The 24243-nt window shown below is 37.6% G+C and overlaps 1 protein-coding gene across 1 annotated transcript in view; it reads left to right on the top strand.

Moving 5' to 3' along the window:
• MCC (MCC regulator of Wnt signaling pathway) overlaps positions 1-24243 on the top strand; it is a 186165-nt gene that overhangs the window by 19572 nt on the left and 142350 nt on the right. Inside the window, exon 3 of the mRNA XM_034432775.3 lies at positions 12173-12384. Coding sequence (XP_034288666.1) covers positions 12173-12384 — 212 coding nt within the window. The remainder of the gene's footprint in view (positions 1-12172; positions 12385-24243) is intronic.

Raw genomic sequence — 24243 nt, 5'->3', positions numbered from 1 at the left:
GACCTTCACAAAGATTCTGGCAGCTCTGGCAGCGTCACTCCGGGAAGTTCCAGTTCGTTTGGTTTGTTATCTGGACGACATTTTGATCCTTTCTTCTATAATATCACAAGCAGATTTGGACAGGCATCGTGTCATTCAAGCTCTTCAGGATCACGGGTTCACGCTGAATCTCGACAAGAGTCATCTGAGCCCCACAACCAGAATATTGCACCTTGGAGTGGTCATAGACTCTGTTCAGGGTCAGGTCTACCTGTCTCCCGACCGTCTATCCAGCATTCAGGATCTAGTCATCAAGGTTCTGACTCTCACCAAGGTGCTCCTGTTTCTTCTCTCCCAGCTCCTGGGGAAGTTCATCTCCTGCATTGCTATAGTTCCGTGGGCGCGTTTCCACCTGCGACGTCTGCAGTGGTTTCTCCTCCCATTCCAGTGTCAAGGGAGAGGCGAATCTCTCTCCAAAGTCAAGGTACCAGCCCCAGTTCGTCTCTCATTCCGTTGGTGGCTTTCTCCAGCTCTCGAACGAGGATCCCCATTCCTGAAGCAGGAGCGACTCGTTTTGACAACGGATGCAAGTCTTCACGGATGGGGGGGCCCATCTTCAATCACATCTAGCTCAGGGCACCTGGTCTCAGGCGGAAGCATACCACGGCATCAATTGGTTGAAGCTTCGGGCGGTGCGACTGGCGTTGGTGCATTTCCATCACTTAGTGTTACACAATCACATCCTCATATTGACCGACAACACCACCACAAAAGCCCACATCAATCGTCAGGGGGGCACCCGTTCCTGGTCGTTGATGGAGGAGACGGAACGGTTGATATTGTGGGCAGAGCGCCATGTCTTGTCCTGAAGGCCGAACATATCTCGGGCAAACTGAATCGGGAAGCAGATTGGCTCAGTCGGGGTCTCTTGGATCAGTCGGAATGGAGATTGGATCCCTGTCTCTTCCAGGAACTTTCTCGCCGGTTCAGGACCCCGGTTCTGGATCTCTTTGCGACTCTGAGCAACGCTCAACTGCCGAGGTTCTTCTCCCGCTTCCCAACACACGGTGCAGAAGGTCACGACGCGCTTCGATCCACGTGGCCTCGGGGTCTTCTTTACGCCTTTCCTCTGACTCCGATTATTCCCAAGGTCATTCAAAAACTGATCAAGGAAAGGGCGGATCTCCTTCTGGTGGCTCCACATTGGCCTCAGAGGGCATAGTTCGCCGATCTTGTCTCACTGTCCATAGAACAGCCGTGGCGAATTCCATCCAATCGGATTTCTCTGACTCAAGGCGCCGTCCAACATCCAGAGCCAGAATGGCTTCAGTTGACCGTCTGGCGCTTGAGAGGATTCGACTGACTAAGAGTCATCTATCCAGTGAAGTTATTTCGGTCATCCAAGCGGCCAGACGTCCTTCGACTGTGCGCATCTACAATGCCACTTGGCGGACCTTTGCAGAGTGGTGCGCCCGTCATCATGTGGCAATGGTGCCAGATGTTCTGCAGTTTCTTCATGCGGGTTTTGCAAAAGGTTTAGCAACATCTATGCTCCGTAGGCAGGTAGCAGCCTTGTCTACGGTTCTGTCTGGCGACAGCCAACAACCGCTCTCCCATGATTCAAGCATCAGATCCTTTCTGCTGGACGCATCGAATCTTCAGCCTCCGACTGTTCACCGGTATCCCACCTGGGACCTCACACTAGTTTTACAAACCTTGACGTCTGCTCCGTTTGAACCAATCAGCACGGTTTCTCTCCATTACCTCACCTTGAAAGTCGCCTTTTTGCTGGCCATTACTTCTGCTCATCGGGTTTCCGAGATTGCGGCCTTTTCCATCCGGAGCGACCTTTGCATATTTCATTCAGACCGTGTAGTTCTAAGATTGGACCCTGCGTTTATTCCCAAAATTAACTCGCATTTCCACAGGACACAGGATATCGTCTTACCAAATTTCTGCCCGGATCCCAGACATCCCTCAGAAAAACGCTGGCACACTCTAGATGTCCGTAGAGCTGTGAAACGTTACATCAATAGGACATCTTCATTCCGTAAAACTGAGGCGCTGCTGGTGTCTTTCTTGCCTTCCTCTCTGGGCTCGAAGGTATCTTCTGTGACTGTTGGGCAATGGATCAAGGCCTGCATTTCTAAGGCATACGAATTGCCGAAGGGTCCTGTTCCAGGTCGTATTCTTCCACATTCAACACATAGTGCCGCTACTTCGGCAGCCTGGGCTACTCAGGCGTCAATTGATGACATTTGTCGTGCAGCCACTTGGTCCTCGATTTCTTCATTTGGTAGACATTACCGTTTAGATGTTTACACTTCAACGGATGCTGCCTTCGGCAGACGTGTTTTGCAAGCTGTAATTTCTACCCACGGCCGGAAGGAGTCCTCGATCCCCACCCAGAATCCTTAAGCTATCCCAGAGGGAGGAATGTCTGAGCAGCGAGTCAGGAAATTGGACGTTGCTTACCTGAACGTCCCATTTATGATCGCTGCGAAGACATTCCGGCCCGCCCGGATCTCGTTTCCCAGCCTTGGGCGGGATTTCCTTTGTTTCATTCTGCAGCTGGTGCTTTCCCTGGATTTTCAACATGGTGGCATCATCTCGTCTGCATGGATCACCTTCGCAAAAAAAGACTGATGGGAAACAGGAAGGGACAGCAAGTGCAGCTTCAGAGAGAATGATTGGCACTCAGAGGAACAAATCACAAAGTGAGCTACCCAGAGGAAGGAATGTCTTCGCAGCGATCATAAATGGGACGTTCAGGTAAGCAATGTCCATTTTAAGAAACAACCTGTTTGATAGAATGGTGTTAAAGGCAGAGCTATAATCCACAAATAACAACCTTATATATGTTCTCTGTTGTTCCAAATGATTCAATACAGCATGGACAACAATAGTATTATCAGTTGATCTATTACACCTATATGCAAATTGGTATGGGTCCAAGTAGATGGAAGACTAGCCTTAATATAGTTCAACACAGTCTCTCAAAACATTTCGTGACAACAGATGTTAAAGCTTCTGGTCTATAATCATTAAGAGATACCACTACTGTCTGCTTAGGGACTGGCATTATAATAGATGTCTTCAGGCAAGTAGGGATAGATCACTGCAACAGGAATAGATTGAAAATATCTGTGAACACTCCAGCTAGCTCTGCAGCACAGACCCGAACAACTCGTCCCATGATTCCATCAGGCCCAGCTGCCTTCCGGATGTTAACATTCTGGAAAGTGTGTCTCACATCAGAGATCTGCAATAGAAGTTGTTGTCTATCGATGGTAGATGTTAGTGGTGTACTATCAGTGATAGATGCTGGAATGATGGTCGTTCCTGTTCCCACCTCAAAGCGGCTGAAAAATTGATTTAGCTGCTCAGCCAAAGAATCTCTACTTCCAAACAAACTATTTTTATTGCTCTGCCCCGTGATTTGTTGCAGACCTTGCTATACCCAACCAGAGTCTGAGTTCTCAAAAAGATGTTCAATCCTCAGTCTGTACGTAGCTTTAGCGTCCCTGATACCCTTTTTCAATTTATTTAATTTGTTTTAAAAGATTGATAGACCTATCAGAGTATTAAATATTTTGAAATCTGGTTCAAAGTCCAGTATGAAATAGCTACCACCATACTTGTAATATTATCTATATTGCAAATTATGCTGATTGCCTTTAAATTATACCTCAATTCAAACTAACTCTGGGTTGTAAATTACAATAAATACGTTGATATCCTAAATTATTACTAACTAAAAACTCTGAAGAGAAAACACTATCTTTTGCATGTTCCTAAGAATCAGTCTGTTGTAGGCATCCTATATTAGAAACCACTAGGCACATCTGGAGTTTTGAAAACTCTTCAGCACTCTCTTAAAGTAGCTGTCTTAGTGGTCATCATAGTCTTAAATCATTCCTTGGCTAGAAGGTATATTGAAGTTGCACCCTACAACTATTTCTGGTCTTCCAGTATGATCCCATCTCTTCCTGTTTAAGACAGCAGTTCTGTTCAAAAATGAAATCTTATGCAAGGTTACTCAAACTTTCTTCTGTATTTAATGATGTTTGTTCTCTTCTGTGTGCAATACTTTGGAGCATTTGTAAACATGTTATTTAATATCATAATTATCAATTTGAAAATATTTAGCAAATACAGTATTGGAGTGATAGGTGGGATAAATACATTTCCAAAGTAGTGGGCTGCAATGTTCTAATTTTTTTTATTACCTCTGAGTATAGGCATGGCCTAAAAGTGGCCTTGCAGATAGATATTATACTTGAAGCCTCTCCTTTAGTTTTTAAGATGCTATCTTTTTATTTATATAATATGAGGGGGTTCTTTTCAATACCCACCTTCAGTAAGGATAATAACTTTATCTTTCCTGTGTGGCTGCTATTACAAAATGAAGCTCTTATTTCTTCTCACTTAGAGAAGAGCCTTGGTAGTACAGTGGTCTAAAGCACCCTGTTATTAAGAACAGCTGCCTGCAATTACTGCAGGTTCGAATCTCGCCAAGGCTCAAGGTTGACTCAGCCTTCCATCCTTTTTAAAGTAGGTAAATTGAGGACCCAGTTGTGGGGCAATAAGCTGACTTTGTATAAATATACAAAAGAATGAAGGCTATTGCTTAGCACATTGTAAGCCGCCCTGAATCTCCAGAGAAGGGCGGCATATAAATCAAATTAAAAAAAAAAAAACTTAACACCTACCTTTAAACCTATAGTCTACACCTGTGATGGCGAACCTATGGCACGCATGCCAGAGGTGGCACGCAGAGCCATCTCTGTGGGCACGCACGCTGTCGCCAGCTGCTGCAGATGGTCTTCATGCGTGCAGGACTGTCAGAAACCCGAAGACCAGCTGGTCAGTTGGCATGGTCACCGGCCAGCTGGTCTTTGGGTTTCTGGCGCTCCGGCACACATGCATTCCGGTTTGGGTGCTCGGTGCCGAAAAGGTTGTCCATCACTGGTCTACACTATACAATTCCTATACTGATCACTATGACTGCAGTATGTGCATATCTAAGAATACTAAGAATACTAAATCAATTCGTTTTTTTCTTGTTGTTGCAAAGTCTTTAGCCGCTATTTAGCCAACTTCTTGCCAATTGCTGCTGAACCATTGGCTTTGCATAGTCTTTGAGGGAGGCAAAAAAAAATGTACCTTTAACAGCTACTGGCTGGTGTAGACTGTAACCATCTGTGCTGGAACAGAGATACTGCCTGGCTCCCCCTTTTCTTTCAAGAATTCTGCTATTGGTTTTCTACAATCTATCCCCGCTTCTCCTTCACAGGTGCCTACTATGCTAGACTTTATCCTGGCAACTGCTCCACATTTGTGCCTACAATTTCTCCTAATAATTCTGGTCTCCTACACAATAAGAATCTCCTTCCAATGCACACCATACTCCTTTGCTTTCCTTTGTAATGGAAGATTGGGTGTGCTTTAATGCTTTCCTAGTGACGAAAGTTAACAAAGGAAAGGAAGGGGTTGAAATGACTGCTTCAAGGATCTCCTTCCATAGTGTGGTTTCAAGAATTTTGTAGTAGAAGTATTAATTCTTAAAGATATGATGTTGGTGACCCTGAAACTAGATTTTTTTCCTAGTCTCTCTTATTTTTTATTTGATAACTTGAGGCAATTTCATTTCTAGTTTGTATGAAAATATACCTTTTCCCTTCCTACATAGCCTGTATGTATTCTTTTATATAACATAGCCCTTTATGTTTTTTAATCTGTTGATATAACTTGAAAGCACTGTGCAACCTGCAGCTTTTTAATATGAGTATAAATAACATAGATTGCAAAAATTGTGCATTTGTAAAAAATGTGAAGTAGCTATCAGCATGGCAATTTTAGTGTATAATAATATGCTGTGTTTACATTTCTGGCAAGTGGCAACATCACCAAAGATGAGAAACCTGTGAATTTTCAAAAGTTGATGAAATAGAATTTCCAGACCTTGTAGCATGGTTAATATGAAAAGTGCTGGGAGATTTGAACTGAAGAACATCTACAGAACTGCATATTTCTTGCCTAAGTTATATCTCAAAATAGTAGACCAGTAAGGAGAAAAATATATTTATTCCCTAAATAATATTCCATTTCCCTTATTCCTATATAAAATGTAAGCATTGTGTTTTCTAATGAATTTCTCATTTCTTATTTAAAAAATCACATGGAACATCTATTTAAGTCCCGTTAAAACATCATAGTTTTGACATTGCTCATTTTTAACATATAAAGAATTGGCATATTATTATGTTAAATTAGGAGTTATTAGACAATGTTATAATAGAATGTCACTTTGAAATGTATAGTATAGTATAGTATAAGGGGGATATGATAATTTTATTAAAAAGAAAGGGTCAGCATATAGGGATGGAGTATGTGGATGGTAAAGTATTATATAATCTGTTATGAATTTGGGTTTTATTATGAAGAAGTCACAGTGGGAGGGGAAGGTGAGGGGGGGTTAGGGAGGAGGGGGGGAAAATCTGTATTTGAAAAACTTTTTCAAGAATTGGCAGTACAACTTGAGGAATTTGTATTACTCATTGTGACAAATTTGTATTTTTTTGTTTTACTGTATATCTCTCCTTTTAAGACCAGTTAATAAAATAAGCAGATTCTAAACCTACATGTATTGTTTTCAATTGCTTTATAAAAGCAGCTGAATGCTAGAGGCATTAAAATACATCTTGAAAATACACCAAGCAATTTTTGGCTAGTTTCTATTTTTATTAATGAGATTTCTATGCTACCCCATTTCAGATTGATTGAACAATGTACTGGGGGGGGGGGGTTTACATTAAAATGAAGAAAGGCAAATCAAAGCAAAAACAAAGAAGAGATAACTTGTCATTATAACATGTTTTGCATGTAAGTGCAGCCATTGTTTGTATTATGCATTGGTTTTGTTCTGCTTCCAAAGCTTCTGTTCAGTGTCCTATCATATATGGCAGGGGTGTCAAGCTGGAGGCCTGCGGGCTGGATGTGTCACTCGCAGGCCACACCTACCCCAGCTCTGTGAATGGGAAAAACATTGTGAAACGTCACATGACAGCAATGTGACATGGTGAGTTTGACACCCATGCTATATGGCATACTGTTATCCATGGATGGATGGATAGAATATAAATAAAAGTGGAGGACTCATGTATGCATCAGATCTTACTGGGGACATGTTCACATTTTGTAAGTGCTAAGTTAATATTTTCTTTCTTACTAAAAGAAGTCTTATCAAAGGCTGGTAAAAAGCTTCTAAGAGTGGAGAAGTGGAGAAGACTGGGAATTCAAAGCTTTTTCATTATTTTCTTTTCCATCCTTTTCTCATTGGGGCATTTTGGGATATGTGCTTGTCACCATCAGTCAGTTCCAGCTGTATAATCTAGCACATAGAGGAGAAAAAGGATTGATTATTTATTTACATGATAGATGTTTAGTTTGCCTTTATTATATTATAAGTAACTCAAGGCATCTAACATAGCTAATACTCCTTCCTCCTATTTTTCCCACAAGAATAACCCCATGAGGTAGGTTGGGCTGAGAGAGAGGGACTGGCTCACCCAGCTAGTTTTTCCATGAGGCAGGACTAGAACTCACAATCTCTGGTTTCTAGCCTGGTACCTTAACCGCTAGACCAGTGATGGCTAACCTAAGGTGACCAGATTTTAACATTGGTAAAGCGGGACACCATTGTGGGCGTGGCTTATTTTGTGGGCGTGGCTTGGAGGTCATGTGACTGGGTAGGTGTGGCTAGCTAATCATGTGACCGGGTGGCCATGGCTATGTGTATAGGGACTACTCAGAGGGCCTGTCATTTCTGACAGGTCCTCGCACTTTTGACTGGTCCTCACACTTATGACCATCCTCACATTTACGCCCGTGCAGCATTCTTAACAACCGTCACTCATTTCACAACTGCTTCTCTTCACCATGATGACAAGATAGGGCAAAAATGTAAAATGTGAGGACAGTCGTAAGTTCGAGGACTGGTCAAAAGTGTGAGGACCAGTCAAAAATAACTTTTTCAGCCCTCTGAGTAGTCCATATGCATAAAAGGATACAGTAATAGAGAGGGATGAAGGAAGGGAAGGTAAATTAGAGTAGGAGTGAGGGTAAGAGAGGGAGGAAGAGAGGAGGAGAAGGAGAAAGGAAGAGGAAGTAGGGAGGAGAAGAAGAGGGTGGGGGGAAGAGAAAGTAAGAAGCAAAGAAAAAAGAGAAGGGGTAGGTTTGAGGAGAAAGATTGCTGTACAATAAAAAAGATGAAAGGAAAGAAAGGCAACCCCAAACAAAAATAAAGATATTAAGAGAAAGAATGAATTGTTAAACTTTAAAGAATAAAAGAGAATAAATATGAATAAATAGCAATAATTAGAAACACATACAAACATACAATGTATTTTCTTTGAACAGAATATTTGGCTGGTTCACAAATTTAAACAGTGTTTAGTCATTTCAATTAAATTTACAATTTCTATATTTCCTTTTTGTCATATTTATTCCTTATCTATTTTTTTAAAAAAACAATATTACCCTTCATCCTCATCTCTAATCTTCATCAAATTCAATTTTTCCCTTCTATTCTATATTATACCCCTTCCCATTGTCATCTATTTTTATATCCATCCTCACATTGGTTAATTATGTAATTATGTAATACAGTTGTTTAATACAAATTCAACATTTTAATATAAATCAATTAGTTATATAACTATCTTTTTTGTATATTAATCAATATGAACATGAATATTCCAATTATTTCCATGCAATCCAATTTCTTACAAATCAATTAATTATATTTACCGATAATAATAAACCCTATATATAATTTCCCCCATATATTCCTCCAAACCACAACTTAACCATTTCTGCTTTCAACACAATATACAATTAATAGTATCTCAATGATTACAATTCCCTAGTTAAATAGAGCTTTTTTTCTTTTGTGTTTTAAAATCTTGAACTCTCCTCTTTTGCCCTAAATTTCCCATTGTTTGCAGTTTTGCACCTACCTTTTTTGGTGAGGAAAAAGAAAAAGAAAAAGAAATCTCTCTCTGCCTCATTTTGTCACGTTGCAGTAAAGACCCTGCTTTACTTTCGCTTTTGCTTTTGCTTTTTCAGCATAACTAGGGGAAAAAAAATCTGGTCCAGGAACTCTTTGCAGCTAGCAAAAGAACAGAGCCCTGCGCAAAACAGCTGAGAGCAAATCAGCTGAGAGTGGGGAAGCCGAGCTAATCAACTTGTGCTAATTAACCTATGCGGAAGCTATAAGGGGCTGTTTTTTCTATTTTTGCAGGCATCGGTCTACTCATTTGTTTTCTTTTAACACTGATCAGCTGTAGGGCAGCCCTTTGAAGCCCCGCGGCAAGAGTTTAAACGGTTTTTTTCTCTAGCCATCAGCTGGGACTCAGGAGGCAGAATGAAAAATCGGGACTTTTTTAAAATGCCGCGGGACGCGGGACAAATTGCTAAAAATCGGGACTGTCCCGCCAAAAGCAGGACGTCTGGTCACCTTAGGCTAACCTTTTTGCCGTCATATTCCAAAAGCAGAGTGGGAGTGTGGGGGGTCGTGCACATGCATGCCCACACCCATAATTCAATGTCCCCCGTGCATGCACGCATGACCCCAGCCCGCACCCCATTTTGGGCCTAGCAGGCTTACCTAAAGCCTCTGGAGGGCAAAAATGGCCTCCCCCACCTCCCCAGAGGCCCTCCAGAGGCCAGAAATGGCCCATTTCCCAACTTCTGGTGGGCCCTGTAGGCCTGTTTTTCGCCCTCCCCAGGTTCCAGAAGCTTTCCTGGAGGCTGGGGAGGGTGAGAATAGCCTCCCCCACCCGCTGGAGGCTGAAAACGCCCTCCTAGAGTCTCTGCATGAGCCCTATACCTACCTGACAGAAGGAGAGGAGGCAAGGCAAGGCCTGCTTCCCCTTTCCTATATTTATCAGAAAAGATCCCAAAACATTTTGGGTTTGTAGGTTTATTGGGAATGTATTCTAGAACAGCTGCAAGGCGATGCCTAACCATTCATATACTGTAATGGCTACCATGGCAAAAATGACTAATAAATAAAAATCATTTTATTAGAAGCAGTCCTGATGTTCCCTGATGCTACCAACTTCCAACTTACTCTAGGCTTTTTTTCCAGGATAACATACTTTTTACCTTCTGGAAAGTACTGAACTATAGGTAAATGATTTAAGGTAAATTTGATTTAAGGTAAATACCTATGCTTCTGTCCATAATGAGAACTGACACAATAATTCATAAATTGTTTGTGAACAAATAACAATCTATCTCATCTTTTATCATTATGTAATCTATTTGCACCAAATAATTTACTTTCAGCAATATTTTTACAACAGATGAAATGAAAGAGCTGCACAGTTTACTGGTAAAAATTTTTTTTTATTTTGCTTAACTTCATAATATTTATAAAAATATTTTTCATAATTTGAAGATAATTATTTTCTTATTCAACATGTCAGGAATCATATTTATTCAAAAGCAAAGCTAAAGTAAATTCAAGATGATACTGCCCCAAGAAAAGAAGAATAGACAAAAAAACCTCACATATCTCCATTACCATATTCTGAACGAATCTGAGACAATTTTCCTATTTCATGCAGTAGTAAAGTTATTGGGAAAGCCTACATTTCATTTCTTTCAACAATTGCACAGTTAAATGTTCAGTGAAACAAAGTGGGCTCAATGAAACTACAAAGCCAGCATTTCTAATAATTTCTTGTAGAGTCGTTGTAGAATCAAGGATAGTGGTCATAGTTTTACTTTTGTATTGTGTTGGTTTCTTTTTCAGCAGTTAGATACTTTTCAATGAATGCACTTTGAGTAAATTGCATTTTATTGATGCATCAGTGCAGCTGTAGTTGAAAGTAATTAACATTATGTGAAGCAAAATAACCATTATGCATAGAATTCAATAAAGATTTTGGCCTTTAACTCTTGCCTCAGCTCAATGTGCTGCAGCTGTTCTTCAATTGTTCACATGTCGATGTAATTAAATGGGTATTATGGTAGTTATGAGTAGAGAAGATGCAGCATGAAATTTTCCAACAAGACTATACATGCTTGTCTTCCATCTATGTTATATTAAAATATCCAATAATTGGTTTTTGGATCCTATATCCTAGTTTCGAGTAATGAGCTTTTAGCAATATACTGTATATACTGTAAATGCTTGTTAACTGAGAGTTGCTTGAAAATTAAAATAGCATAATAAAGCAAATCACAGCTAAGCAGTTGGAAAAGAATAGCTGCTTGAAATCTGATTTACTCTTACATAACTAAAAGGATTGGATGAATAAAAATATGATCACCTGGCATAAACAATAACAAAGAGAACCAAAGTGAAAGGAACATTCTCAACAACTGCAATTTCTGAACAGCCTTCAAAGGCAAGCATGTAAATAAACTGAAATGTTATGAATACATGGATAACTATAGCTAGGATATCTCAATGGAGGGGTTGCAAAGGGCTCATTAGCTTTCTGGTGACAGAGCTGTAGATTAGAGCAGCCAGAAAACAAAATAAATGCCTCGTATTACTCTTTATTATTTGATGATAGTGACAAGTAATTTTTCTCAAAATATCTGGAAATTGGAATGTTTTTCTGCTCAGCTGTCTCTCAAAACAGATTACCAAAGCTTTGTAGCTATTATTACGGAAAATTGGAAACCTGTGCCCCTCCAGATGTTTCTGGCCTATAATTCTAAGAATCCATTGCTATGCTGACCAGTTTGCTGAAAATGACCTTGATCCTTTTAAAGAAATATTAATAAGGTACAACAGCTCAACATTTATGCATTGATTTATTTTTCACCAATTTTTAAGATAGGAAATGATGTACATTTAATATGTAACTGGAATTGGTTATATAATTGTGTACTTGTTTCCTTTATACTCAAATTACATATTTGAGAAGTTGTCTTTTTAATGTATGGTTTTAAAATAAACCCATAATCTGATTTATCAAGGATAGCTGGGTATTAACTACTTGAATTTAGAAATCTCAGAGTGAAGAAGTTATTTTTCATTCAGATCAATGCTTAGTTGCTCTGTGCTTATGGAGACAAAGGGGAGTCAGTACAAAAATACTATAAAAATCAGAAGATATTTATATGGAATTATTGCATTCCTCTTTAAAAATAAATATCTTTTTCTATCCAGGTGCCCTTTCTGGAGCTAGAGAGAGTTGGGAATACGATTCTGGAGCTAGAGATCTTCAAAGCCCTGATTTGCATAGTTGTTCAACTTTACAAAAGCCATTTGAATATGGTGGGAATACTATCAATCAACAAGTTGCCCTTCAAAGATTGCTTGCACAGGCCACCAATCTAAGCAATTCAGTCGGAGGAAGTTATCTCGAGCTTGCCAACACTGTAAGTACCATTGTTTCAGATTCAATTCTTTAAATTTGTTGTATTCCTCCCACTCTCAACTTGGATAGTAATTTGCATCAATTCATAGAGGTTATCAGCAATTGCTTTATAAACATGTCATATAGGGCTGCAAGAACAGTTTTCTGTATCTACTCCATGGGATAGTTCCAAAGTAATAATCCTAAACTTTTATCATTTTGTTTGGTTTTGTAGATTTGCATTTAGCATTTGTTTTGTTACACATTATTACTATTAAGCATATAATTTTAATTTTATTTAATCTGTATTTTAAAATTCGGAAAAACTGAGGTGCCTGTTTTCACCCAGTGCTGATTGAGTTCTAGGGGCCATGGAAGAGGGATTAGGAATCTGCATGTGGTCTTGCTATGGGTAAACCTTTGGTTACCAATAATAATTAGAGTTGGGAACTCTTTAATAAGGCGTGACTGTGTCAAATTACAATGGCAGTTTCAGCAGTCCCACTTGTTTCTGTAGGGATCTTTGGAATTGTTATGAATAGGAATTAGTTGGGATTGTTGCTGTAGTACCAACATCCCAGCTGCATAGCAACCTCCCTGACTCTATTTCTGAGCTGACAGTAGAGTTCCCCAGATTTATGGTTCTATGGACCCTCCAGCTCCCTTTCTTAGGAGTGGCTTGAGTTCATCATCATTATGACAGTCATGGGCCTATATCAGGTCATCCTAAGCCTGACATGGGACAGTAGTCACATTCTGCATCTGGTATTCTGTTGGAGCAGTGGCTATGTGATCTGAAATTGGGGGAGCTCTTGGTTTGTCTCTTGTTGTGGTGATATACAACACAATTCTCTGCAGAAAGGAAGCCTGTAGAAAATTGGTTTCAACATGTATCAAGATGGCTACATGTTTTCTTTTTTCAGAAAAATGCATGTGTGATTATTATGAGATAGATTTAATTTAAACAAAGGAGTGACCAGAGTTTTTTAGGAGTGCTCATATTAGGACCCCTTTACATGTCTATAAATTACTGTATGGTTTCTGTGGGAATGCATCTCAAATCATTTCTATTTAATACAAAAGCATGAGTATAAAATTTGACAATTGATGTACATTGTACATCAGCCACACTTTATTGCATAATTGCATAATGGCCTTTCAACTCTTTCAAGTATTATGAAAATAAATGGAAGAAATGTATGAAAGGTTCCTTTGCTTAATAATAAGGAAGAATAGCACTTTAATAATAATAACAGTGAGAATTATACCACAAGACTACTACAAAATGAGTCGTTGTTGTACTCCTTTGAATTGCTTCAGTTGAATCTCATTCATTTCATATTTTTCAGTTTTTTTTTCTCTTCAATTGTCTCCATTAAGTGTATTTTTCTAAGTGACTGGCAGAGGGCATACTATACATAGGCAGTATCATTTAAGCATCTTGCTTTACTGCTTTCTTGCTGTAATAAGCCATTAGCCATTGCTAATGTTATGTTTCACTGCAAGCAAAGCCAAGGTTATTATGTTAAACATGTTGTAAAATATTAAGATTTTTAAATTTAGAAATTATATATTTATATTTAAATAGGGTCTTAATTACATTGTAAACATATTTAAGATTTATTTCAATCAAATACAAATGCTATGTCCCATCAACAGCCAATTTTTTCAGAATTCGTTGACTTTTTAAACTTACGTTTCTTTTCCCCCCCAAGAATGTCATTCCAAGAATGCCAGTTTGATCTAGTGGTTAAAGCAGGGAAACCTAAATTGTAGTCTGGCCTTAAATATGGGAGTTAACTGTGTGACTTTGGTCCCTCTTTCTCAACCCCCTAGTAAGAAGACAGTGACCTGCCATTTTTGGATAGATGTAGACTGACTTGAAGGCAACAGAAAGAACAAGATCAATTAATTGCCATAAATTACTAGGCAACTATATAGCTTACTGCAGTCTTCTTCAATCTGCAACTTTTTAGACGTGTTGGGAATATCAATCATATTCTGACTGGGAATTCTAGAAAATATAGCTTCAGTGAATTTGGTGAACATAGGCAAGGAATGTTTTTATGTTTCCATGTTATATGTCCCATTATAGATGTTCCTTAGAAAACACCAATGCTTTTTAAAGCCACTAGCAAATGGCTCCAAGCTAGTGGAATTTGAAAATAATCTTCTAAATCAGATCTGGATATACAGTATCTCTTACCTCATCATTAAAACTGGATAGCAGCTGTTTTTGGAGAGTAGAAATAAATGATGTGGCTCTCAGTCCTCCACTGACTGACCCTACAAGCAACTTTTATGCATATTTTTATGTTCCACTTCCAAAATTCATTTTTTTCTGTTATATTGCTTTGAATGTTCTGTCCATTTGGCTAGGTAACTTCAGTTAGATGCAGGCTAACATTATTAGTTAATTGACCAGTTTGCAGTAAAAGGACTGCCCCTTCAAGTGAACCAGTGCTAATCATACATACTAATATGTGTATATCTTCTTTTACCTGCATTAATGAAATAGCATAGTGGTAAAAAAAAAAAAAAAAAACTTGCTTATTATGCTTAACATAGAAAATCTTTAAAATATTTTTAATTTATTTTATTTTCTTGAGTAACTAGTTTTTCCCCAAAGGTTTTTGTAAATAAATCTAGGGGGTTACTGTTATATAATTCCAATCATCAATGATAAAATGATTTCACTTTGCTTCTAGATCTCAAGTACATATCTTTGGCTTATTTGGGAGCTGGGGGTGGGTGGGTAAATCTTTCTATCTCAAGTGCTTGGGTCACCTGGTGTTACTCTGGTATTATTTAAACAGAGAAGGAAACTACCTATTTAAGAAAGGTATACTTCAAAATTGTACTTTTTTAAAAATATCACATTTCTGCTCTGGTTTAAACAGCAACCATCTATGGGTTATGTGAAAATGTTAATCTCTCTACTATTTAATCAGTGGTAGTAAAAGCAGGTATGGAAACATTAGAATGTATGCTTAGAAAAGGATCTTAGTTTTTAAGCTGCCTATTATATCAACATACATCTGCATTTTGATCTGGGTGTATATATACAATACAACCCACTCACACAGACACTCACATTAAAATGCCAATATATATACACAAATGATTTTCTTCTCAGATTTATAGAAAATGTTTCTCCTGATCTTTTTCGCAATATAAAGAAGCAGAGAGCTTGATTTGATGATATCCACATTTCCATTTTTGATTTTCTACCTACATAAATGAATTTTGTTTAAAATACAAAAATTATAGGTAAAAATATACATTTTTTATTTGTTTATTTGTGGCTTTATTCAATTTGTGTGGCTTCCTATCTCAAATACATGACTCTGGGCAGCTACAAATACTTAAAAACAAGATAAAAACCATATAGCAAAATAACACATATGACAACCAAACAAAAAACAAGCGACAACAATTAAAATAGCCATGACACAGTTTAGTCAGATATCTGGAACCCAGGACTTTATGACAAACCCAGGTTTTTGAGGCCTTTTGAAAGATTAATAGGATTGGGCCAATCTGATCTCTGGGTGAATGATGTTCCAGAGAGTGAGTGCCACAACAGAAAAGGCTCTCTTTGTAGGTCCTACCGGATAATCCATTATGTTATGGGGACCTGGAGCATGCTTCTCCTGCCAAATCTTAAGAGTATGGATAGATACAACCAGGAAGAGACAGCACAGCAAATAATACAGTCGCAAAACATGAAGGCGAACAACCTCTGGTGTGAGTTTTAACAGTCTGTTTCCCTTCACTATGACATATGATTGAATTTTATAATTATGGATAATGGCTTTTTTATAACATTGAAAAAACTGCTTTACATTTGATTTCTATTTGTTTTTCTAGAAATTCCTGTGAAAAATTAATCAGGATTTTTTTATGTTTCCAAAAAAGAATAGATCATTCAGAAATATGTCTATATGGGACCAATTAATACAGTATTATGTTTACTTGGATCAGGATCCAATTTTGTCCTGGCATTGCATTGTCTTTTGCAGTGGGACATGCAGAGAATATTTGCATAAAAACAGAATATTAAATTTGACATACATTTGAAAAATTGGCTCTCAACTCTGTGTGTCTGCATATCCATAATGGCTTTAATTTTCTAAAGAATGTTTAGTGGAAAATAAATAGTAAAATATTGAAACACAGTAAATGGCAACAACCTGAGTTGTTGTATTTTAAACAAAATTCATTTATGTAGGTAGAAAATCAAAAATGGAAATGTGGATATCATCAAATCAAGCTCTCTGCTTCTTTATATTGCGAAAAAGATCAACCAAGCCTCTTTATTTTTACAGTTACTTAAAACGAATAGCTTTAAATTCTTCCAAGATAAAGCTAACATATGTTTTTATAATACAGTTTTTCTGTACTACTTTTATTTTATTTATTTATTTTTTATTGTTGCTGAATGGTTCCAGATTTTAAATGTGATAATTGGGTTGTGTCATATATATGTAAACTGATATTCACAAATTATATTAGTCAAGTTCCAAACTTTTGCCTTTACTCTCCAGAAAGTTTTTCAGAACATTCATCTATACGAAAAGAGAATTACCATGTTTTAAAATGCTGAATTCAAATATATCCCACATATTGGATTTACTCTAATCCATTTCTTATGCAAGCATGTGCTGTGAGTTACTTTCTTCTCAGTGTCTGTGGTTTTTTGATAGTCCTATTAAAACATGTGGATAATTTCCTGGATGTGAAGGAAAAGAACTTTCAAAGTAGTGAAATTTTTGGAAATCAACTTCTGTCCAATATCCTTTGTGTGTGTGTGTGTGTGTGTGTATTTTTTATTTAAATTAATTTCAGGAGTCATACTGTCCTGACAGATAAAAACTTTAGCATATTACCATGGTGTCTGAATAGCAACATCAGTCATAAGACCAGGCTTTTGTACTATTTACATAGCCCATTGATTCTGTTGATTTTTTAATTCCCTAGTTTGGTTTTACTTGAATTCGTTTTTAATCTGAATTTTAGTTTTTAAAAAATTCATTGTCAATTGTCTTCACTCTGAAAAGTACTGAAGAAACAAAGCATTTACCAACAATGTCAAGATGGTAATGTTTATTTATTCCATTAATTAAGTGATCTATATTGAGCGAATTTGACCTGTTTCATAATTAAGTCATTTAGATGCATAAACTGAATAAAACAGTGTTACTCTATTTTAGCATGTTACCAAAAATCTTAATAAAATTACAAATGGAACAATGAAACAACATGTGATTGAAAAAGATTGAAATTCACATTACTAGTACTACGGTAGTGTCAGGAGCCCTGAAGCTTGAAACGATGAACGATGACATCACTGTTGCCCTAGGGACACTCTTTCATGTCCCCATTAAGTTGCCCACTGAAGTGGTACCCATTTATCTACCCGTGGTTGCCTGCTTTCAAACGGCTACGTCAGCAGGAGCTGGAGCATATGGCAGGAGCTCACCCCCTCCCACTGCAGCAACTGGGTCTCAAATGCAAGCCTGCTGATCGTCAGCCCACCATCCTAACTGTGTTCCTGCAATTCACATTATGTTATAGTCTTAAAGAGAACTTCTAAAAAATAATGTATTGTTACATGGTCATTTCCAGTACATATTACCAGAAATCTGTCTAGAATGTATAAAGGTTCTTCAAATAAAGTTTTGGACTCAATTACATATAATATACAATTGAAATCTGAGAATCTTCTCTTGGGCCCAATGGTTAAGTAGATGGGAAATATAACCATTGAACTTTGTTTTTCATTATGACAACTTCAATAAGACTGTTGAATGTTGTGAATTTTTTCACAAAGGTGAAAATATTCAACTTTATCTTCAATGGAGAAATGGATTGTGAAGATGATGGAACTTGCTCAGATGGTCAAATTGATTTCTTTGATCAGAGAAAGGTCAACATCCATGTAAATTGCTGACTGGAAAACCTTTATTGACTTTTTGTGTGAAACTGAAAAAAGTGAAATTATGATATACAGTTTTGATGATTAGAAAAATAGATAATAGGAAAAATTCTTAATAAATGTAGCTTTTGTAGAGAAATTGGATTTTCTAAGGTAAATGTCAGTATTAAAAATTATAGTTGTATTGTCGAATGCAACTGAGTGTAAGCACTTAACAATAAGAGATCACAAAATTATTTATAAATGAAAGCTGACCATTACTTTATAGCAAGGCTTACTATAGTAATCAATTACCAGCAAAAAATATTATGTATCTTAGTGAGAAAGCCATTATAAATCTTAGTGGATCTTACAGTGGTTAATCTTGCCATTTTTATATACTGTGCAGGACAATGAAAAAGGTCACCTTCCATTAGATACTGAACATTCTGCTGCCAGTCAGAAATATAGATCTATGAGCTGGCAGATCATGGTGTATAAAATTACATTGATCAGAGAGTGAGATCTGAGAGCTAAAACAACCAGGTGGACAATTAGGTTGTGATTTATTTATTTTTTTGCTAGTGGAAATCAAATAGTAATTTTTCATTGATAATGACAGCCAGAAATAGTACTGTAATGTGTTTTTTGTCACCCAGATAATAAATCTAATCTGTTAGCTAGAGAAGATCAGATAACTGGCTTCTAACTGCTGATTATTGTGATATTCAACATTATTAGTTTTGGGGTTTGGGATTTTTAAAAAAAAAATATTTTGGCATAGCGATAGAAAATCAATCTGAAACCAAATTACTATGGAAAGACTGAAGTAGATTTCTCTCTCCTTCTCAGCAATTCTATTTGACATTGTTCTTTTTCTGCCGTGGAAACCACCAGTTTATAGATCAATAACTGGAAATTGGAGATTCTTGTTGCTTTCTTGTTCCTCTCGCCAATTCTCTTTATTTCTTGTTGTGAGAGGGATATCTATGAATGGGCTCATACAGAGACATTTCCATGTTCCTGTGTGACTCCTGACTTTCTATCAGCAATCAGCAGATTGTTTGGAACTGAAAAGAAATGTTCTTACATAGATCAAATATTATAAAACAGTAGTGAGCACTTTTGTGACCAAGGGCTGAACTTGATAGTTTTTAAGAAGCTGAGTACTTACCCACAGTTGGTGATGTCCTATCATACATATGAAGAGAGACTTGATTTGGGGTGAACTTGGAAGGTTTTTTTAAAGTATGATCATGCTTATTTTATGTCATACATTACTATTTTATCTAATTCTGATAATATGAAAGTGCTCTGAGTTAAGATTTGGACGGCTCCCAGTGCTGTAAAAAGGGACTTTAGGGCCTCATATAGGTTTGGGGCTGCAAAAGACAGTACCATATTTTTTCAGAGTCATTCAGATATTCATAAAGAGAAGGTAGAGTTCATATAGAAGCTGAAGAAGAAATAGGATGAGGATGATGGTCAGAAAAATTGAAAATAAAAGGCAAAAAACAATACCTAGAATGAGTGTGCAGGGTTTTTGATTTCAAGAAATAAAAACATCAAGACCAGCAACTAAGTTGCACTTTTTTTGCTAAGTCAACAAGTTCATGATCAAAAAGAAGATTAAAAAATAGAAGTTGCAAAAAGGCCTGCCATTTAAGGATTGTTTACCTCAAAAAGCTAGTAATCTGTTATGAGAAAAAACTGAGAGACTTTATTCAGACTTTTATCTTTGCAGGTACTGCTTCAGCATACTTTGGAAGGTCTAATTGGGAATAGATAGCTATTAAAGAAAATGGGCTAGGTCGATAAGGAAATTAGAGGTTCTATAAAAGTAGTAAGTGTGAGCTTAAATGGACTCCAGAGGATGGTAGAGGACAGGAAGGCCTGGAGGAACATTGTCCATGGGTTCGCGATGGGTCGGACACAACTTCACAACTAACAAAAAACAAACAAACAAATAGTACTTTTAAATATAATATATGTAGCATTTAGTGTAGCATAGTATGCCTTTGGCTGCTCTTCTGACTTTCCTTTAAAATCTCAGAATTAGTTTTAATGAAGCAGTGGTCTGCCCTCTTTTTAAGCCAGCAACTCCACCCTATTAGATAACTTTCGTCCTATTTCTAATCTTCTCTTTCTGGAGAAGGTGGTTGAGAAGGTGATTGTGTGGCAGCTGCAGAGGTTCCTGGAAATGGATTATCTAGATCCTTTCCAGTCAGCTTTCGGGCCTGGATATGGGACAGAAATGGCATTGGTCCAGGGGTGGGTTCTACTTATCTTTACTACCGGTTCGCAACGGGGTCGTTTGTGTGTGATTACTTCGCTCGTGCATGCATCTTCTGCACATGCGCAGATTGCCAATGACAACATCCGGGGCGGTGGGCAGGGCCTCCCACCAGTTTTACCACCGGTTCTTGCGAACAGGTCTGAACCGGGGGTAACCCACCACTGCATTGGTCATTTTGATGGGGTAGTGTCTTCATTCTAGCTCTACTTAATCTCTCAGTGGTTCACATCTTTCTTCTGCAGTCATTCTCAGTCAGTGTTGATAGGAAATGAGAGGTCCAGCCCTAGTTTCCTGCTTTGTGGGGTCCCACGGGGCTTGATGCTTCTCCAATTTTGTTTAACATCTGTATGAGGCCACTCGGTGAGATCATCTGCTATCATGGGCTAAGATATCATAAATATACTGATGACACCCATGTCTTGCTCCATGCTGAATTAGTGATGCTATGACCTCCCTCTCGCAGTGCTTGGAAGCTGTTAAGGGTTGGATGGGGAGCAATAGGCTGAAACTAAATCCTGGCAAGAATTCAAGGTTCTGGTTGTCACCTTCAAAGCCCTTGGCTTGGGACCAGTTATTTGAAAGACCATCTTTTCCTGGCCACATCTATCTGACCCACCAGAGCAGAGAAGCAGAGAATGCTACAGATCCTCTTTCCTAAGGAGGTTTATCTAGCAAGCCAAGAAGAACAACCTACTTCATGGTGGTTCCCTCTCTGTGGAACATTAACCCATGGAGTTAATGTTGTCTTTCACTTTGACAGTCTTTCACAAGGTCCTGAAGACTGGGCTTTGCCAATGAGCCTGGGGACCCGAGAGTGGAATGGACTTATCAAGTGGCTTACTTGATTGAGCGTTGTTGCCAGGTAGATGAGGAGTTATTCCTTTTTAACGTCTTTATATTGGGTTTTTATGTCAGTAACTGACATGAGTATCTTAGTCACTGAGGGCGAGTTGGGTGGACATATAAATTTTCTTAACTAAATAAATTCAATTTTAATCATAAAAAATAAATTGCTTTTTAAATAAACAACAATGCATTTGATTGTAGCTTTCAATCATTATTTTTTCTTTGGCCATCTCTCTGTCTGAGAATGGATAAAACTTTAGTTAAAATACTGTAAATAAAATTTTTGGAGATTAAATAAATGTAGCCTTATATGTGACGAATAGACTTTCCAATTTCCACAATATCTTCAGTTTGTGCTATTAAAGGTGGCTATAATTCATGAGGATAATTTATTTGTTATTTTAAAAACTAGTTTGTCCTTCTCGTCAACTCTACAAAATGTGCCAAAATGCAGAAAAGAAAGTACACTAAATAGAATATACTAAACTTATATTCTGCAAGTTTTGCATAACTGGGAAGTTATTATATCAAAGTGCCTCAAAAATGGGCTTTCACTGGTATAACATATTATTTTTTTTCTCTTTTGGCAACTAATTCAGGTTTGTTAAAGAAAACTATGCTTTACCAACATTTGCAGTTCAATAAATTATGTAACAGTGTTGCAAAAGAACAATCAAGGAAGCAGATGGAATATGAGTACATTATACATTTGTACATAAAAAACCTTGTGATTTTGTGCATATGTTATATTTAATTAGGGACGCGGTGGCTCAGTGGTTAAGACCTGAGCTTGTCGATCGGAAGGTCGGCAGTTCAGCTGTTCGAATCCCTAGTGCCATGTAACGGGGTGAGCTTCTGCCAACCTAGCAGTTGAAAGCATGTAAAAAAAATGCAACTAGAAAAATAGGGACCACTTTTGATGGGAAGGTAACAGCGTTCCGTGCGCCTTTGGCGTTTAGTCATGCCAGCCACATGACCACAGAGACGTCTTCAGACAGCGCTGGCTCTTCAGCTTTGAAATGGAGATGAGCACCGCCCCCTAGAGTCGGGAACGACTAGCACATATGTGCAAGGGGAACCTTTACCTATATTTAATTAGTTAATATTGTTAACATACATAACATGCATTAATGTAACATGTTACATTTAATTTGTTAACATAATTTGTTGTGCAAATGTTACATTTAATTTGTTAGCATAACTTTATATTTGATCTTCGCGTGGACATTTCAAGGATACATGTATTTAAAACAAATACACAACATTGATTAGATTAATTACACCCTTCTTCATATACAGGACACCAATGTATTTTCAACACATACAAACACACACTCAAAAATATTTCCTACATATTGACCGGAAACTAATCAGAACCTGAAACCGATTAATTTTAAGCAAATGTTTCATAACTGGGATATTGGTAGATAAGTAAAAGTAAGTATTTTATTTTGCTTAGTTTACAATCAATATATAAACATGTATGCATTTTCATATTTCAATAAAAATTACTAATAAATATAGGTATAAATGGTTACCATCTTACATCTGGTTTAATCTTCAGATTTAACTACCATCATCCCTAACCATTGTAACAAGTGTTCTAAAATATCAGAAGGGCATCAAGATGGGGGAAATCATTCTACACAGTAGGATTTCTAGAAGTTCTTAGAGTGAAGCAGGGTACTATTTTCTATTCTCAGAAACAGAGTAAGATAGAAACAAAAACTATTGTCAAATGTACTTAATTTCCATAATTTACACATAATATAACATTTAGCTCTTTTGGCAGATACAGTATGCTAAATACTTTCCTTCTTCTCTACCTCTCCACTGTATATGTTGTATATTGTATGCATTGTTGGAAGAAATGTCCATCTGGGTTCAGTTCCAAGTGGGGAGAAAGACACTGGAAACATGGAGGGTATTTGGAAAGATGGTTTAATGGTGGACAGGACCACATGGTTTGAAGTCCTGGGTAGCTGACCACATGGAATGGAGAGAGAGAGAGAGATTTATACCCTCTCTTGGGCTTTGAACTTGCTTCCTGTTCCTGTGAAAGAAATGTATTCTGATTGGTTGTCAAACTCCCATGGGGCCATGCAGGGGTAACTTTGTAGATTGTCTTGAGTCCCAGGCTTGGTTGAATCTTGCTGGGTGATGTAATCTTCCCAGGTGCCGTGTGGTGAGATGGGTAAAGGGCTAATCCTATTATGTCCTGAGGGTGAAGGTCTTTTTTTTTGAAATCAACTTTTTTATTTTAAAACAAAAACAAAACATAAAAACATTATCATTCCAAACAATTACAGACAGTATGTCGATCGGAGGCACATTCTTTTGTGCTCCTCCTTTCTTCAAATTATCACTAAACATCCCAGCTTATTTCCGTAAAAATTATTTCACTTAATTTATCTCAACTTCCACTTATTTCATAATTATCTCCAGATTTTATTGTTCATCCATTGATAAAATAAATCCCATATCAAATAATATTGTTTATCTTCCTTCCTTATTTCAAATGTCAGTTTACTCATTTCAGCACATTCCATCATTTTCTTAATAATTTCTTCATCAATAGGTATCTTTTCTCCTTTCCAGTTTTTAGCAAATACAATTCTAGGTGTGAAGCTAAAGGTGAAGGTCTTTTGTGTTGTAAATAAACTGGCCCAGTCTTTTGTCTTGTAGATAGGATGGCCCAGTCTTTCTGGGGCTATTAGCAAAGGTGGGAGCTGCTTTCCAAGAGCATGTTTCTCCTTTTTTCATCTCATTCTTCTAGGAGAGGGGTGGGTGCTAACTTCCTACAGCATGATAGACTGCATTCC

This window comes from Pantherophis guttatus, chromosome 2 (genome assembly GCF_059756535.1).
Source record: "Pantherophis guttatus breed Tessera chromosome 2, ASM5975653v1, whole genome shotgun sequence".
NCBI lineage: Eukaryota > Metazoa > Chordata > Lepidosauria > Squamata > Colubridae > Pantherophis > Pantherophis guttatus.
Note: the sequence above shows the minus strand (reverse complement) of the source record. Positions and strands in the feature narration are given on the sequence as shown.